At 42.1% G+C, this 17,306-nt stretch overlaps 1 protein-coding gene across 2 annotated transcripts in view; it reads right to left on the bottom strand.

The window, feature by feature from the left end:
- The window catches only part of pipox (pipecolic acid oxidase), a 65,831-nt gene extending 53,582 nt beyond the window's left edge, over window positions 1-12,249 (bottom strand). For both annotated transcript variants that reach the window (XM_072589691.1, XM_072589692.1), the window contains exon 1: window positions 12,098-12,249. In XM_072589691.1, the coding sequence (XP_072445792.1) occupies window positions 12,098-12,220 (123 nt within the window). In that variant the 5' untranslated portion in view covers window positions 12,221-12,249. The remainder of the gene's footprint in view (window positions 1-12,097) is intronic.
- Between the last annotated feature and the right edge of the window lie 5,057 nt (window positions 12,250-17,306).

Genomic DNA, 17,306 nt, shown 5'->3' with positions numbered 1-17,306 from the left:
ATAGATGCTAAGAGTTAGTGTCAGTGTGTCAGAGATGGGTCTTGGTAACATAAAAGTGTCTACGGTCTGTTCCCCAGGACGCACACCGAGACGAACATCAACTGTGCCTGGAGGATCATCAACTCGGTGAAAGACGCTCTTTGGTCTGTCCGAAACCTGTTGATCTTCCAGCTGAAGGAGTTGACCCCGACTGAGTGTTGCAGACTGGCACATTCCAAGGTCCAGGACTACGTGATGAGGGACGCGCTGAAGCTTGGGGCAGCTGCCGCCAAGGCACAGTGGGGAAAGACCACCGTGTAACATCTGCCTGCCTAAGAAGAACAGGGGGCCCACGTAGTCATTTGGGGTCCACTGACGCCTCAACAGAAGAGCTGGACAGTAAATGTACAGACTTGTATATAGGAAAAATAAATTTCGATGTCTGGAGGTAAAGCAATGTAATGTGTGCACAAGAATGGCATGACCAATTGTATAGAGATCCAAATAGTTTTATGAGTTAAGTATGTTTTTGAAATTTAAAAAAAGTAGTGATATACGTAAATTTATCATGGTTACCTTTCGAGTAATTGTTTAGGGAGAGATGGCATATAGGTTAGTGATTTTGAAGGTGTTGATGTTGCATTAAGCTCCACCCAATCTGGTAATGACCCTCCTCCTCTGAGTGGAGGCAGTGAACATCGCTATGTGTTCCTGACAGGAGCAGATGAGTGTTGCACAGCTCCTAAGTGATTATGCCTAGCAAGGAAATGTAAACGGTTCCTATTACTATCATGCAATTGTTATGCAAGACATATTTCACCTCACCAGTAATCTATCCTATACCACAGCTTAAACAGGCCCTAGATACAACATGGAGAAAGGAGAATTGATGCAGCAAACTGCCCAAACCAGAATACAACATGAAAATAAAAAGAACTGCAGATGCTGGAAATCTGATATGAAAACTAAAATTACTGGAGAAATTCTGCACATCTGGCTGGATCTGTGGAGAAAAAGCAGAGTCAAAATTTCAGGTCCATTCCTGATGAAGGGCTTATGCCTGAAACATCAACTCTCCTGCTTCTCAGCTGCTGCCTGACCTGCTGTGCTTTGCCAGCACCACACTCTCGACTCTGATCTCAGCATCTGTAGTCTTCGCTTTTTTCTACACCAGACATGTTCGGTTAGAATCCTGAAGGTATTACTTGTTGCTGAGAAGATTCAGGATCACTGTGGGGCTAATTAAGAAAAAGGCTATCAAAGTCACAAGACTGGAACTGAAGAAACCAATAAGTCAAAACTAATATGACAGAGAAGGGAACTCTCTCTGGTCTTTAAGTACTGTAATGTGATGGTGTTGGGATAGATGGGATTATGTTTTCCTTTATGCTTAAAAATCTTTCAACTTGTGTAATATGTAAATAGTTTAATTTTTTTTCTATTTTAATAAATAGAAAATTTATTTTCATTGCTTTTAATAAACGTTTAGGAATAAACTTCTGCTTAATTGTTCAAAATAAATCTGCATCATTGCATGCTTGTGTTTCTGTGAAAGATCACAATGTTAAATAAAAACAAAATAAAATATGATCTATCAAGACAGATTTCAGTCAGGGGTCTGACTTGCCCAGTAATAACTACAGCTACATTTGTGGGATTCCCTACAACAGTCAAATATGTCTCAGGAAGTTGGGATAAGGAGCAGTCCTGCTGGCAGGATTGGTGGTGGGTATATCTTGCAGCTACAATTGCCCTCCTTAAGCCACAGCATAGCTGATCAGGAGAGATCCATATGGAGCCTGAAAGGGCAGACCCATTGGTCTTCCCACATTGTGAAGTGATCATCTGCCGCTCCCCAGCCCTTAATGACCATGAGGTCCTCAACTGGCCTAAGGATGGGAGGGTGTCCACCACCATGCCCACTGCTGGCAGTCAGTGGTGGTGGGAAGGTGGAAGGCATACCTCTCTCCACCAACCCACCCAATTTGATGTTCGCTCCTTCGCTCTACTCCTCTTAGCAAGTTCCCTACAGCTTCAAAATCTCATTCACCCAATTCTCCTATCCTCATTGACCCCCACCCCCACTCTCCCAGTGCCTCAGGTTCAAATGTCTCTTCCTTATGCTTAACTCCCTTCACGGTTTTACGCCTTCATCCCTCAAACTCCATATACTTCCAGTGCAAAATATTCTATCCTCTTTACAATGGCCTTTGCTGCAAACTGCCCTCCCTTCACCTGCCATTGGTGGCTGTGTCAACTGACATGACAAATCGAAAACAGCCTGGACGGGGGGGCATTGATTCAGGACATGGCTTCCTAGACTTGGGAGAGTTAGAACAAAGAAAATTATAGCACAGGAACAGGCCCTTGGGCCCTCCAAGCCTGTGCTGATCCATATCCTCTATCTAAATCTGTCACCTATTTTCCAAGGATCTGTATCCTTCTGCTCCCTGCCCATTCACATATCTGTCTAGATACATCTTAAATGATGCTATCGTGCAGGCCTCTATCACCTCTGCTGGCAACACATTCCAGATCAACTAGGAGAAAAAGTGAGGACTGCAGATGCTGGAGACAATAGTTGAAAAGTGTGGTGCTGGAAAAGCGCATCAGGCCAAGCAGCATCCGAGGAGCAGGAGAATTGATGTTTCGGGCATAAGCCCTTCTTCAGGATCCACAGATCCAGCCACATGTGCAGAATCTCTCCAGTAATTTCTGTTTCTTCAGGAAACGTCGATTCTCCTGCTCCTCGAATGCTGCCTGGCCTGCTGTGCTTTTCCAGCACCACACTTTTCAAAAACACTCCAGATACCAACCACCCTCTGCTTAAAGAACTATTGATGCATATTTCCTTTAAACCTTTCCCCTCTCACTTTGAACTCATGACCTCTAGTAACTGAGTTTCCCACTCTGGGAAAAAGTGTCTTGCCTGTTGATACCTCTTATGATTCTGTAGACCGCAATCAGGTCCCCCCTCAACCTCTGTCTTTCTAATGAAAATAATCCTAATCTGCTCATAGCTAGCACCATTCATACTAGGCAACCTCCTCTGCACCCTCTCCAAAGCATTCCCATCCTTCTGGTATTGTGGCAACCAGAACTGTACGCAGTATTCCAAATGTGGCCGAACCAAAGTCTTATACAATTGTAACATGACCTGCCAAGGAAGGAAGGAAGGAAGATGTGTTGGACATTTTGAACAACTTGAGGATAGACAAGTCCCCCGGGCCTGACGGGATATATCCTAGGATTATGTGGGAAGCAAGAGAGGAAATTGCAGTACCGTTGGCAATGATCTTCTCGTCTTCACTGGCAACTGGGGTGGTACCAGGGGACTGGAGAGTAGTGAATGTTGTGCCCCTGTTCAAAAAAGGGAATAGGGATAACCCCGGGAATTACAGGCCAGTTAGTCTTACTTCTGTGGCAGGCAAAGTAATGGAAAGGGTACTGAGGGATAGGATTTACGAGTATCTGGAAAGACACTGCTTGATTAGGGACAGCCAGCACGGATTTGTGAAGGGTAGGTCTTGCCTTACAAGTCTTATTGAATTCTTCGAGGAGGTGACCAAGCATGTGGATGAGGGTAGAGCAGTGGATGTAGTGTACATGGATTTTAGTAAGGCATTTGATAAGGTTCCCCATGGTAGGCTTATGCGGAAAGTCAGGAGGCATGGGATAGAGGGAAATTTGGCCAATTGGATAGAAAACTGGCTAACCGGTAGAAGTCAGAGAGTGGTGGTAGATGGTAAATATTCAGCATGGAGTCCAGTTACAAGTGGAGTTCCGCAGGGATCAGTTCTGGGTCCTCTGCTGTTTGTAATTTTTATTAATGACTTAGAGGAGGGAGTCGAAGGGTGGGTCAGTAAATTTGCAGATGATACAAAGATAGGTGGAGTTGTGGACAGTGAGGAGGGCTGTTGTCGGCTGCAGAGGGACTTAGATAGGATGCAGAGCTGGGCTGAGGAGTGGCAGATGGAGTTCAACCCTGCCAAGTGTGAGGTTGTCCATTTTGGAAGAACAAATAAGAATGCGGAATACAGGGTTAATGGTAGGGTTCTTGGTCAGGTGGAGGAACAGAGGGATCTTGGGGTCTATGTACATAGATCTTTGAAGGTTGCCACTCAGGTGGATAGAGTTTGTAAGAAGGCCTATGGAGTATTATCGTTCATTAGCAGAGGGATTGAATTCAAGAGTCGTGAGGTGATGTTGCAGCTGTACAGGACTTTGGTTAGGCCACATTTGGAGTACTGTGTGCAGTTCTGGTCGCCTCACTTTAGGAAAGATGTGGAAGCTTTGGAGAGGGTGCAGAGAAGATTTACCAGGATGTTGCCTGGAATGGACAGTAGGTCGTACGAGGATAGGTTGAGAGTTCTCGGCCTTTTCTCGTTGGAACGGCGAAGGATGAGGGGTGACTTGATAGAGGTTTATAAGATGATCAGAGGAATAGATAGAGTAGACAGTCAGAAACTTTTTCCCCGGGTACAACAGAGTGTTACAAGGGGACATAAATTTAAGGTGAAGGGTGGAAGGTATAGGGGAGATGTCAGGGGTGGGTTCTTTACCCAGAGAGTGGTGGGGGCATGGAATGCGCTGCCCGAGGGAGTGGTAGAGTCAGATTCATTGGCGACCTTTAAGCGGCATTTGGATAGGTACATGGATGGGTGCTTAATCTAGGATAGAAGTTCGGCACAACATCGTGGGCCGAAGGGCCTGTTCTGTGCTGTATTGTTCTATGTTCTATGTTCTAACTCTTGTATTCAATACCCCGTCCAATGAACTGAAGCATGCCGTATGCCTTCTGGACCACTCAACTGACCTGTGTTGTCACCTTCAGGGTACAATGGACCTAAACATCCAGATCTCTCTTAAAAAAAAAAGCCTTTTTCCCCATGGCTTTTCCGTTTACCATATAGTTCGTTCTTGAATTGGATCTTCCAAACCTTGCATTTCCTGGATTGAACTCTATCTGCCATTTCTCTGCCCAACTCTCCAATCTATCTACATTGTGCTGTATTCCCTGACAGTCCCCTTCACTATCTGCTACTCCACCAATCTTACTGTCATCTGTAAACTTGCTAATCAGACCATCTATACCTTTCTCCAGATCATTTATTTATATCACAAACAACAGTGGTCCCAGCATGGATCTCTGTGGAACACCACTAGTCACAGGTCTCCAATTTGAGAAACTCCCATTACGACTCTCTGTCTCCTGCTACCCAGCCAGTTCTCTATCCATCTAGCTAGCAAACCCTGGACCCCATGAGACTTCAATTTCTTCATTAGCCTGCCATGGGGAACCTTATCAAGTGCCTTAATGAAGCCCATGCACATGACGTCTACAGCCCTGCCCTCATCAATCAACTTTGTCACTTCCTCAAAGAATTCTATTAACTTGGTAAGACATGACCTTCCTTGCAAAAAAAATGCTGTCTATCACTGATAAGCCTATTTTCTTCCAAATGCAAATAGATCTTGTCCCTTAATATCTTCTCCAGGAGCTTCCCTGCCATTGATGTCAGCCTCACAGGTCAATAATTACCTGGATTATCCTTGCTACCCTTCTTAGACAAGGGGATAATATTAGCAATCCTCCGGGACCTCACCTGTGTTCAAAGATGCTGCAAAGATATCTGTTAAGGCCCCAGCGATTTTCTCCCTCGCTTCCCTCCATAACCTGGGATAGATCCCATCTGGCCCTGGGGACTTGTCCACTTTAATGGCTGTTAGAATACCCACACTTCCTCCCTCCCTTATTCCAACTTGACTTAGAGTAATTAAACATCTTTACCCAAACTCAACATTCGTCATGTCCCTCTCCACGCTGAATATCGACGCAAAGTACTCATTAAGAATGTCACCCATTTTCTCTGACTCCACACATAACTTTCCTCCTTTGTCTTTGAGTGGGCCAATCCTTTCTCTAGTTACCCTCTTGCTCCTTAGATATGAATAAAGGCTTTGGGATTTTCCTTAACCCTGTTGGCTAAAGGTATTTCAAGACCCCTTTTAGTCGTCTTAATTCCTTGTTTCAGATTGGTCCTACTTTTCAGATATTCTTCCAAAGCTTTATCTGTTTTCAATCACCTAGACCTTGCATAAGTTTTTTTTTCTCTTCGCTCATTTCACAATTTCACCTGTCATCCATGGTTCCCTAATCTTGCCATTTCTATCTCTCATTTTCACAGGGACATGCATGTTCCGCACTCTAACCAACCTCTCTTTAAAAGGTGATAAGAGTTTAAAATGTTCATGCACCTTTGGTGAGTTTATGGGGAAAAGTAGCTTTTGCAAACCTGACAGCAGCTATTCAATACAGACATGAGTTAATACTTAATCCCCTGTGATAATCTGGAATGAGCCAGAGATATAAAGGCTGAAGGCTGTCGTGACCTTTATTGCAGTATACGGTGCTGTGCTCACAGCAGCAGTTCACTGCGGGTGATGTAAGGTTGTTAATTCTGAAGTGGTGACACAACTGTCTAATCACCCTCACTAGTGAAGACCAGTCTCTATATGCACCCTCATGGAAGATTGGAGACAATGTCACTCTGGACGAGTGAGCGCACCTCACTTCTTTCCCTCTCCCTCTAGTACCTGCTGCATCTGAGGCTCGATCTCAACTTGTTGCCAGAACAGACTTGCTGATAGACGAAAGATATTCTGTTACCAGGCGTCAGTACAGAATCTTCAGCAGGCACTACAAATATTTTGGAGAGAGTCTAGCTAAAAGCCAGAAAGTTACAGAAGCAAATATCTCCCTGAATCTTGCAGCATTTTACCCAGGTAGAAGCAAAGGCTGTCAAAATTGAAACCCACTTGAAAATTAAATCGGACAGAAAACCAGTATTTCTTTTACTTTTTAATCTGACTACAGCCCATACACATTGTTTCATTACATTTCCCTGTCTTCCAAAGATCAGCTCAACAGCATTGTCAATTATCTACTATATTCAAAGGTGTGCCTTGGAGCCAAAATCTACATACATTCCTTCTTTTGGAACTGTGGGCCAGGAAGAGAAACCTGTCAGAAAATGATGGCACCCTTTATCCTTCACTCAAAAGGAGTGCAAGTTACAGCTACTTGTTATCTCTTTCCATGAAGAAAATGTTTTGATTGACCTGATTTGAATCCAAAGTGGATCATAGGAGTGGCATGTGGCTCAGTAGTTAGCCTCCCAGTCCCAGGGACATGGGTTCCAGCCCACTCTCAGGTGACTGTGTGGAGCTTGCACAATCTCTCTGTGTCTGCGTGGGTTTCTTCCAGGTGCTCCGGTTTCCTCCCACACTCCAAGATGTGCAGATTAGGTGGATTCGCAATTGCCCATAGTGTCCAGGGACGTACTGGCTGGGTGGACTGGCCATGGGAAATGCAGGGGTAGAGGGATTGGGTGGGTCTGGCATTGGATGCTCTTTGGAGGGTCAGTATGGACTTGATGGGTCGAATTACCTCCTTCCAAACTGTATGGGTTCTAAGAGCAGGGAGGTCATTGCTGGAACTGTGCAGAACTTTGCAGCTGTGTACAGGTATGGCCAGTCACCACACTATAGGAAGGATGTTGTGCACAGGAGATGCACCAGGATCTAACCTGAGATAGAGTATTTCAGCTATGAAGAGAGGCTGGTTAAGTTTGAGTTCTTTTCTTTGCAGTAGAGATGGCTGATGGGAGAACAAATTGAGGTGTATATGACAATGAGGGGTATGGACAGGCTGCAAGGAAAGCAGCTGCTCCCCTTAACTGAAAGGTCAATAATGAGGGGGCATTATTTTCAAGGGAAAGGCAAGAGGGGATTGGAGGAAAAGCTTTTTCTCCTAGAGGGTGATGGGGGTCTGGAATGCAACGGTGGGTGGGGCAGGGGGTACACAGGAAGCCTCACAACCTTTAAAAGTACTTGGATGAGCGCCTGAAGTGTTAGAACATTCAAGGCTATGGACCTACTGCAGGAAATTGAGACTGGTTTAGATAGTGGTATATTACTGACGGTACAGGCTTAATGGGCTGAAGGACATTTTCTGTTCTGGAGATTCTAATATTCTATGACCTTGCACTTCTCACATTGACCTCCAAAATCTTGGACTGTATGCCCCTTTCTAACACACTGTTCCCATCTACACAATCTACTGTGCCTATGAATGTACTGTCATTTGTAAATGCCATATGGGTATACACCTCTCAATGCTTTAGTACCACCCTGGCCTCAGTACAGCTGCATTAAGGAAGCAGCACTTGTCACATCCCACCAAAAAGGGAATGTTCCCTTTAACACGATCTACCCTCTGTCATTTACCTCCCGACAAATTATCATCTGAATAATTGGCTTTATTTTGGGGAAAGCAACAATGCAGTCACACAGAATTGTATTATGACTGTTCAATGTTAAAGAAGATTAAATGGATAGCTATGCTGACCTATGCTGATAAATGATTACTGATAAATGTGCAATTAGCACACAGGTTGACACTGCAGTTAGTTCTTAGAGGAGAAAGTGAGGACTGCAGATGCTGGAGATCAGAGCTGAATGTGTGTTGCTGAAAAAGCGCAGCAGGTCAGGCAGCATCCAAGGAGCAGGAGAATCAGCATTTCGGGCATAAGCCCTTCTTCAGGAATCAAATACTGCCTAAAAAAAACTCTGATCAATAAGTTTAAACTTACCTCGCTGACAATTACAAAACCCAATCAAATTTTATTTAGATGCCTTGATTCCTGAAAAAGGGCTCATGCCCGAAACATCGATTCCCCTGCTCCTTGGATGCTGCCTGACCTGCTGCGCTTTTCCAGCAACATATTTTCAGCACTGCAGTTAGTTCCCAATCTGGAATGCAGCATAAAATGAAACACTGAGGCAGAGGTGACCCTTCATTACCACCGGCAGTGCTGGCCCTAAGGTACAGGTTTCACAGACACCATGCAGCCCTGTAACTGAGGTCATATTGGCCCAGAGCCCATAAAACCATTTCCTTCAGTCATTGTCAGGTCGTCTGGATCTGATGAATGCTGATCTCCTGATCAGGCTTCTTCAATTTGTGCCCTGCAATATTGCAAATGTGCAAATACTGCCTAAAAAAAACTCTGATCAATAAGTTTAAACTTAACTCGCTGACAATCACAAAACCCAATCAAATTTTATTTAGATGCCTTGATGTTTTCTCAAACATTTCGATGCACAATTCTTTTTACATTCTTCTCCTCTTACGAATGTTTCTGCCTGACCTGAGCTTTGTAACACTTCAATGTCTGTCAGTTTCTGGTGAATTAGCACACATTTGACGATATTGAGTTAGATATACATTAAATTTTAATAGATAAAACTAAGCTTTCAGAGAAATGACAAAGAAACTTAACAGAAACTACTACTGAAAGTGTTCTGTAAAATGGGAGAAATAAAAATAAATGGCTACAAACCCTCTGTACCTATTTACAGCAGATTCACACGGGGGGGGGGGTGTCTGAAGTCCCCTCTAACAAGGCAAAAGCAACAAACAATGCAATCCTTCTTATGAAGATGGGAAATACCATTTAAGAACTGAAGTGGAGTCTGTTACGAATATTTGTTTCAAAAATGTAACTTGCAGTTTTTGAAAATTACATTTTTACATTTAAAATGAAAATCCTGGTCTTGAGGAACTGGAAAACATCCCTAAGATAATTACCCATTCAAAGGATACTACTTGTTTACATCAAGATGCACAAGGTGGAAGTGAGTAAACATAAGCAATGGGTGACCCCTTCCTGAATTTCTTGGTAGAGCTGAGTTATTTCCACAAATGGTTTAAAATATTGATGTCAGTGCCAGATGAAAGAAGGATTTGAAAAGCCAAACATAAGCAAGTCCTTAAACTAGCCATGTATTTTTAAAGACAGGTTTGTAGATTGTGCATAATTGGTTGGAATCTCTATTTGGAAAATCTTAGTGGTGCCACATTAATGTGGGGATAGGTTGCCAAGGAGGTATATTTTTGTACTGGGTTTAGCTGGGTGGTTTTGCACAGACAGACAGAGAGAAAGCTGCCAGCGGTGTCAGCTTGAAAGACTCTAGCAGTGGCGTATCTGATGACAGATAGAAGCAGCAGCATTGAGGCCATTAGGAACCAGTGGTGTCCCTGAGCTGGGGCCCATACTTGCAATGAAAATGTCAAATTCATGATGAATTAAATTTGTCTGATCTGCCTGGTATAACCAGTTGAAACGTTTGTCAAGTTAGCATTTGATGAGTGGGGCACCATAGTTAATGAGCTGAGTTCTGAGGATAGCTTGAAAAAGCTCTGTGGTCTCACAGAGGGTAGCGCCTTCCCTTCCCAAAAAGAAGGGAACTAGACAAATACGACAATTAGCCAATTTCTGGCAATGTTCAACCCTTTGCCTCCATTAGAATATTGTAGTGATCACTCCCACCAATACTGTAACAGGGAATTTGATAAGGACAAGGTCAATTAGATTTTCCCTCATGTTGGATTTCTTTACCACTGCCTACCAGCCCAGTTGGGCACATTTGTCCTTTAGGACTCAGCCAATTCAGTCAACAATAGTGTTACTGATCAACCATTGATCCTGAACATCAAAGTCCCCCTTTCAGTCTAAATTATGTGCCTTTGTCACCCTGAGTGCTTCCTCCCTGTTATATCCGACATGAAGGAGCACTGATTCAATAACTGACTGTGGGCTAACATTAATAATCATCAACATTTCCTGATTTGCATTTGACTAAATGTTTCAGGTCAATGGTCTTCTGTGAAATCCAAAGTAAAGATAAACTGATTTGAAATGTTTACTTGATGCCTTCCACGACTTGCCCTTCGAAGTAATTCTGGTATATTCAGCTGAGATTTCAAATGTTCAGATTTTGCCTTACTGCCTTTTCCATATCAGCGTGACTGCCATCTATCCTTTGAACCCTTGTTGTTTGTGAATGTGAATATCCTGTACTTTTGGACTTTACAAACCGTTACTATGGTACACAGCTCTAAAATCTACATTAGACCTGGCCCTTCAAATCCATAACCTCTTTCACAGTAGAAAAGTGAGGAACCAGTGAGCCAAAGTTGGCCTTTGAAAAAGACAAATTTAAATGTATGTCAAGTAAAGACACGGACTATGAATAAGCAGGTCTTTCAGAGAGTTGGTGTGTGGTACGTTTGATGGTCAGTCATCAGAACTAGAAATATTATTGGTGACGACAAAAAACCCTACAGCGAAGACAATTAAGTGACAGTCTGAAGTCACTGGTTAACCATTTGAGAATGGTGAAAAGAATTACAGGATACAACCACCAGAACAAATCTAATGAACCTTCCATCCCCACATTATAGAAGCTGAATCTGACCCCTTCCTATTATACAGCTCCCCCCAATCATTATACAGCTCCCCCAATGTCCCTTCCTCTGTGGGTCAGCTGGCCAACAGAAGTTCAAAATCTGCCTGTTCCAGAGATGTGTTGCAAGACATCTGAACAGGTCCATTAAAACTGAAAAAATGTTTACTACTCCCAAAGCAATGGTGACCTTGATGGAATTCCACCAACAAAATACAGGCAAAAGTGGGTACTGCAGATGCTGGAGATTAGAGTAGTGCTGGAAAAGCACAGCAGGTCAGGCAGCATCAGAGGAGCAGGAAAATTGACGTTTTGGGCAAAAGCCCTTTCCTGATGAAGGGCCTTTGCCCAAAATGTCAATTTTCCTGCTCCTCAGATGCTGCCTGATCTGCTGTGCTTTTCCAGCACTACTCTAATCTCCACCAACAAAATACAGTCAATAACCCAACTTTATGCAAACCTCACCATACTCTGTTGGTAACTCTGCAGCCAATATAACAGCTGTGTAACTCAACATTTATCCGATTTACCTCAGTGCACGTTTACACATACTTGTTAAAATAACTCCTCACCCTCTATTCAGAGTGAAGATAAGGAGGTACAAAAAAGTTCAATTCTCTTCCTGACAGCTGCTGTTGAAAAAAAAATTGTACATTTGAATTCGCAGCTTAAATTGAAGTTACAATAGGTTTCTCTGTTACTTATAAATCCCTGCATTGGTAATTGGCCAACAACTGATTTAAGCTGCTGAATGTCATGGGGATGAAATTTCAGACCTCAGCGAATGACTTCACTTGAACATTCATACCTGATCTATTAACAGCGTCTTGTTATTTCTAGCGAGATGATAAGCAGTGTAAGATCCCTGGATTCCTGCTCCAATGACTATCGTATCAAAATTGTTGTCCATACCATTTCTCTGAGCAGCCATCTTCCCGAAAGTTTGACAAATGTTTATGGAGTCACGTGTCTTCTCAAAGGTCACCTTATTAAAATGGTCGTTACTGATTAAAGGACAGATGCAATTACAATGTCTGCCTAAAAATAACACGTGACGGAGTAATTTACAGAATACAGAATTAGTGCGTGCTCTGCTGGCAGTCCCTGAGCATACATTTCCCTGTAAATTACTAACTGCCTTACCCAGCAAGTGATCTTGCCACTGGGTAAGGGTGGTGTCTGTGTAGAATCAGCAGTATGATGGGGTGGTTCGCTTGCTGGGCTAGAATTCCTGCCAAACACAAGCCCACCTTTTCCAAAGGGGGCTTGTTCTGAGCAAGATAACTTAAAACACACACAATTTCTGTCGTAGTTCGGAGTCTATTCATTGACAGCAGTGGGAAAGAGAGAAGTTAATATTTCTTCGTGTTTACAATCAGGCGAGTTGGCATTCTCTGCCTTTCAGATTCCAAGCGTTTGCAATTATTTGCCCATCTTTTTGGCTTTCGATTCAACTCCTTTTCAAGTAGGCTGGCCTCTCTCATTTGGGAACCGGCTTAAACATACACCCTTTCTGGAAAGCGAGAGCCACAATGAATATTATTTTGCTCATTTACGTAACTTCTACACAGCACAGTCTTTGAATACACTTTTTGATAAAGGGGGAGGATTCCATGGATCACTCTGATTGGGAACTTTAGTTTCAAAGTATTATTTCACCTGTGGTTCAAGGAGGGCTTTTAAAATGTAGAGGGGGTGGCAGCATTTGAAACCCTGGGTATAGTCCCGCTTGCTGTTTGAAGTGAGACAGTATAGTAAGTTCCGTTCGATTCCAACCATTCATGTTTTCCGCTTTATCATTGTTGGAGATAGACGTTTTATTATCATTGTGGCGAGAGTCTGTGGTAATCTCTTCATTTTCCCCCCCTCAATGGAAATGAAAATAAAAATTAGAAGTTGCAGTTGTGTGTTCTTCCGGTCACTTCTTGTTTAAAGAAACACCTGCAAGTTTCTCGTTCTGTCACTTTTCCGCCCACTTTCAAGTTTATTTACCGTAAAGCACAAAGTCCTCAAACTATTCCGAATGAGCTTGTTCTTTTCAAAACAAAATTCTGAGAGACAATGTCTCCCAAAAGGTGCCGGAGAAATGGGTATGGGAGCCTCTTGGGAAGAAGTTCTGAGTGACCACGGGGTTCAGGGCCTAGGATGGAATTGTTTTTTGGTTTTAAAAAATCCCCTTATATGTTTCAAATATACGTTTGCCTAACCTGATCCCCTCCCCAAAACCTCAGGTACTAACGCCAAGGTCTGCGGATACTGGAGAGAGACTGAGGGGTGACCTTACATAGATTTATGAAATCCGGAGGGGTATGGATAGGGTGAATAGCCAAGGTCTTTTCCCCAGGGTAGGGGAGTCCAAAACTAGGAGGCAAAGGTTTAAAATAAGCAGGAAAAGGTTTAAAAAGGAATTAAGGGGCAACATTTTCATGGAGAGGGTGGTGTGTGTATGGAATGAGCGGCCAGAGGAAGTGGTGGAAGCTGGTACAATTATAACATTTAAAAGGTGTCTAGATGGGTATATGAATAGAAAGGGATTGAAGTGATATGGGACTAGATTTATTTAGGATATCTGGTCAGCATGGATGAGTTGGACCAAAGGGTCTGTTTCCGTGCTGTACATCTTTATGACTTGATGACTCTATGACTCTAACTGAAAAAAACCAAAATAGAAATTGCTGGAGGAACGTCCAGGTCTGGCAGCATCTATGGAGTGAGCTGAGCTTTTTCCAGCAGTTTCTGTTTCTTTTGAATAGCGCTCGCTCTTTTGCAAACAAAACCTTCTAACTTAAATAATAAGTTAAATACTTGCTGCAAAAATGTGTGTGTTCGCCTGTACCAGTCCCACCTGCCATCAACAGAAGAACATTCTTCTGCTTTTTTTGTTTATTCGAGAACAATGATGAACTGAGGCACTTTGGCTGACGTAGTGTAATGGGAAATGAATATGTTAAAGATGATGATGCAAAAGATGACACTAGTGCGGAGCATGGAGAAATAATTGAGAGTCAAAGAGGAAAAGAGAAACCCTGCAGAAGGGAGCTGAATTCAGTGCAATGTATACCTTAAATCATTGTGTGTTGAGAGAGAATTACCCTGAAACAACAAGCCAAAGATGTAAAGGAAAGGAAACTGGAAGTTAACGCAGCCTCGAAGAGTATCATTTAGAAATCTGATGGGCTAGGGAACCCGGGGAGTTTAGAAGCCAGGACAAGACAAACATTTGGGTTTATGTCTGTGGGAGAAGTATAATCCATAAGTGTAGCTGGAGCAGTCCAAGACATGTTCATAACAGAGCACTCCCATGGCAGATAAGATAAAACCATACTTTCCAGAAGATTCCTTATTGTATCTAATGTTCTTGAATATAATGGTGGGGCAGGCTTGGTGGGTTGAATGATCTCCTCCTATTCCTACGCTCCTATCTGCCATTTCAGTACAGCTTTCCTGATTGCTTACAATAAATCTGGCAGTAATTCAGTGTGAATCATTTCCCTTGAGCTTCAGTTGATCTTCCATCAAAGTTACTGTGGGAGATCCGACAAACTCTGAGCATTGTTGGTGTTTCTTTCAGAAATTATTCTGAGCTCATTGCCTGCTCTTTTAAGGTGCTGCTTCTGCAGCAGTTTGCAGGGGTCCTAGCCCTCATCAATGTGTAAGCTCTCACACTAAGCTAGTTAAAATTACTTAAAGCATCCACAAGACATTCAAAATAGGCTGGCTCCAGAATCGAACACAGGGTATGCACAATGGAGCTTTGACAACAACGAGTTAAAAGTCCAGAGTCTATTTGCTCAAAAAATTTAGTCTAATCTGTGCTCAACTGGAAGTGATTTGATACAATGGCTGTGATTATTGCTGTTTGCTTTTCGTTCCTTTCTTCTTTACTGTCTGTTTGTTTACTTTAGCAAATGTGAAGTGTCTTCATCCTTTTAGATTGCTTTTGTTTTGTATAATCTTGTGCTCACTCCAACTGTCAGGTTTTCAGAGTGCTTAGTAGATGCTGACACAAGCTTTATATTGGAAAATGCTGAATGCTAACTTCATTTGGTTGTGGATGGATAGGTCTGTAATTAAATTTGTCCTGAGTAGGCTGACACCCAAAGACTAATGGTGATTTGTCATGCATTTCTCAAATTATATTCATAACCTCACAGTAAAAATATTCGATTTAAGGATTATTATTTCTGCTTATTTCATAAATCAAAACTATCATTAATCAACATTTGGGTTAAATCATTATTGAGTTAGAAATTTAACTTTTAATGCAAATAAGGTCTAACTGGAAGAAGGCTGCACTGCTTTTACTGTTAAATTCTGCTTACTACTACCCTGAACAATTTTCCTTTCAATTAGTGAGCCCTTGCAATACCTTCTAGAGCATCAGTTTGGCCAGAACATTTCAACAACATAACAAAGTATGTTTCCAGTATTGAACCTTATCCACTTATCTGATTCAATTATTGACCGCTCTCACCAGGGACAGGCTTTTCTCCTAATGAAGTGAAGATCTGGTAACATGTAGAAACAATACCCCAATTCATTGTTAAAGAAACAATACCCCAATCCATTGCTAAAGAAACAATGCAAGAACATGTTCAAGATTTACATTATCTCTTGTCATAGGAAAATAACAGGAACATTGAAAATATAGAAACAAAAACAGTAGGAGCAGGAGTAGGCCTTATGACCCTTTGGGCTCGCTCCACCCTTCAATATAAACACGGCCAATAATCTAACTTAGTACTCTATTCCTCACCCTATACCCTTTGATCACATTAGCTCTAAGAACTGCGTCTAACTCCTCCTTGCAAATATTCAAAGAATTGGCCTCAACCAGAGAACTACACAGGCTCACCATTCTCTGGTGAAAACATTTCTCCTCATCTCAATTCTAAATGGCTTACCCTGTATACCTTAGATTGTGACCCCTGGTTCTGAACTGCATGGTCATCAGGAAGATCCTTCCTGAGTTTGCCCTAAACCTGTTAGAATTTCATAATGAGATTTCCCCTCATTCTTCAAGACTCTAGGAAGTATGGTCCTAACCAACCCAATCCTTCTTCATACATCAGTCCAAACATCCCAGGAATCAGTTTGTTAAACCTTTGTTGCACTCCCTCCATAGCCAGAACATGCTTCCTTAGATAAGGAGACCATACAGTACCCCAGGTACTCCTAACAATTGTTGATCTTTAATCCCTCATGCATTTGGCCATAATATGTCAGAATTACAGATTTTATTCATTATGACAATAAAGTTGACACTAGTTGCAAAAAAGGAGTTTTAATATTACTGTGATCATTCCTACCTCTCCAACAATAGAGGATAAACATTACTGAGCAGCTTGATTTAGAAAAAGTTGCTTTTTGCTTGTGAAGATTGTAATTGAAATTCAAATGAGATGTTTTGCTTCTTTGCAAACCTAATGTTAACTCAATGGGAAAACGTTGAAATACCAACATAGGTAGAGACCATGGATCATTGTGACTGGACAGAAATTGTACCACTTTGGGAATTCGGAAACAGAAAGGGCAAACTGATTGAATTCAGACAGTTAGTACATTGCTGTCCAGTTTTTCCAACTTGAAGAACAACTGCCTGGCAGTGGTAGGTATCGATTTCTTTGAAGAAGTATAAGTATTGAAAACACAATTAATTCTCCAAGACAATTCTGAAATGGTATTCTAAAAACAATTATTTTGATTAATTGTTTTTACATTTTTATCATTTTTATGGAATCTCACCTTCCCTTTATTGAAAGGTGAGGAAAGTGCATGTTCTCACTCGACCCTATATGGTTATGGAAGGAATAAAATCAGATTTTTTAAAAAATCAAACAGATAAAGCAAATCTAGGTATTTTCTCTCTGTTCCTATATACAATCAAAATGAGTCCCGGAAAACCATATTAACACGTATTTATGTTATTAGTAAATATTCCCTATATAACATGTCTTTCACTCCAGACAGAAACCTATTTGGCGCTTTCTTGTAAGTATCCAGCTATATTTCTGACC

This window comes from Chiloscyllium punctatum, chromosome 19 (genome assembly GCF_047496795.1).
Source record: "Chiloscyllium punctatum isolate Juve2018m chromosome 19, sChiPun1.3, whole genome shotgun sequence".
NCBI classification, from domain to species: domain Eukaryota; kingdom Metazoa; phylum Chordata; class Chondrichthyes; order Orectolobiformes; family Hemiscylliidae; genus Chiloscyllium; species Chiloscyllium punctatum.
The sequence above is the reverse complement of the archived record's forward strand: the minus strand, read 5'-3'. Positions and strand labels throughout refer to the sequence as shown.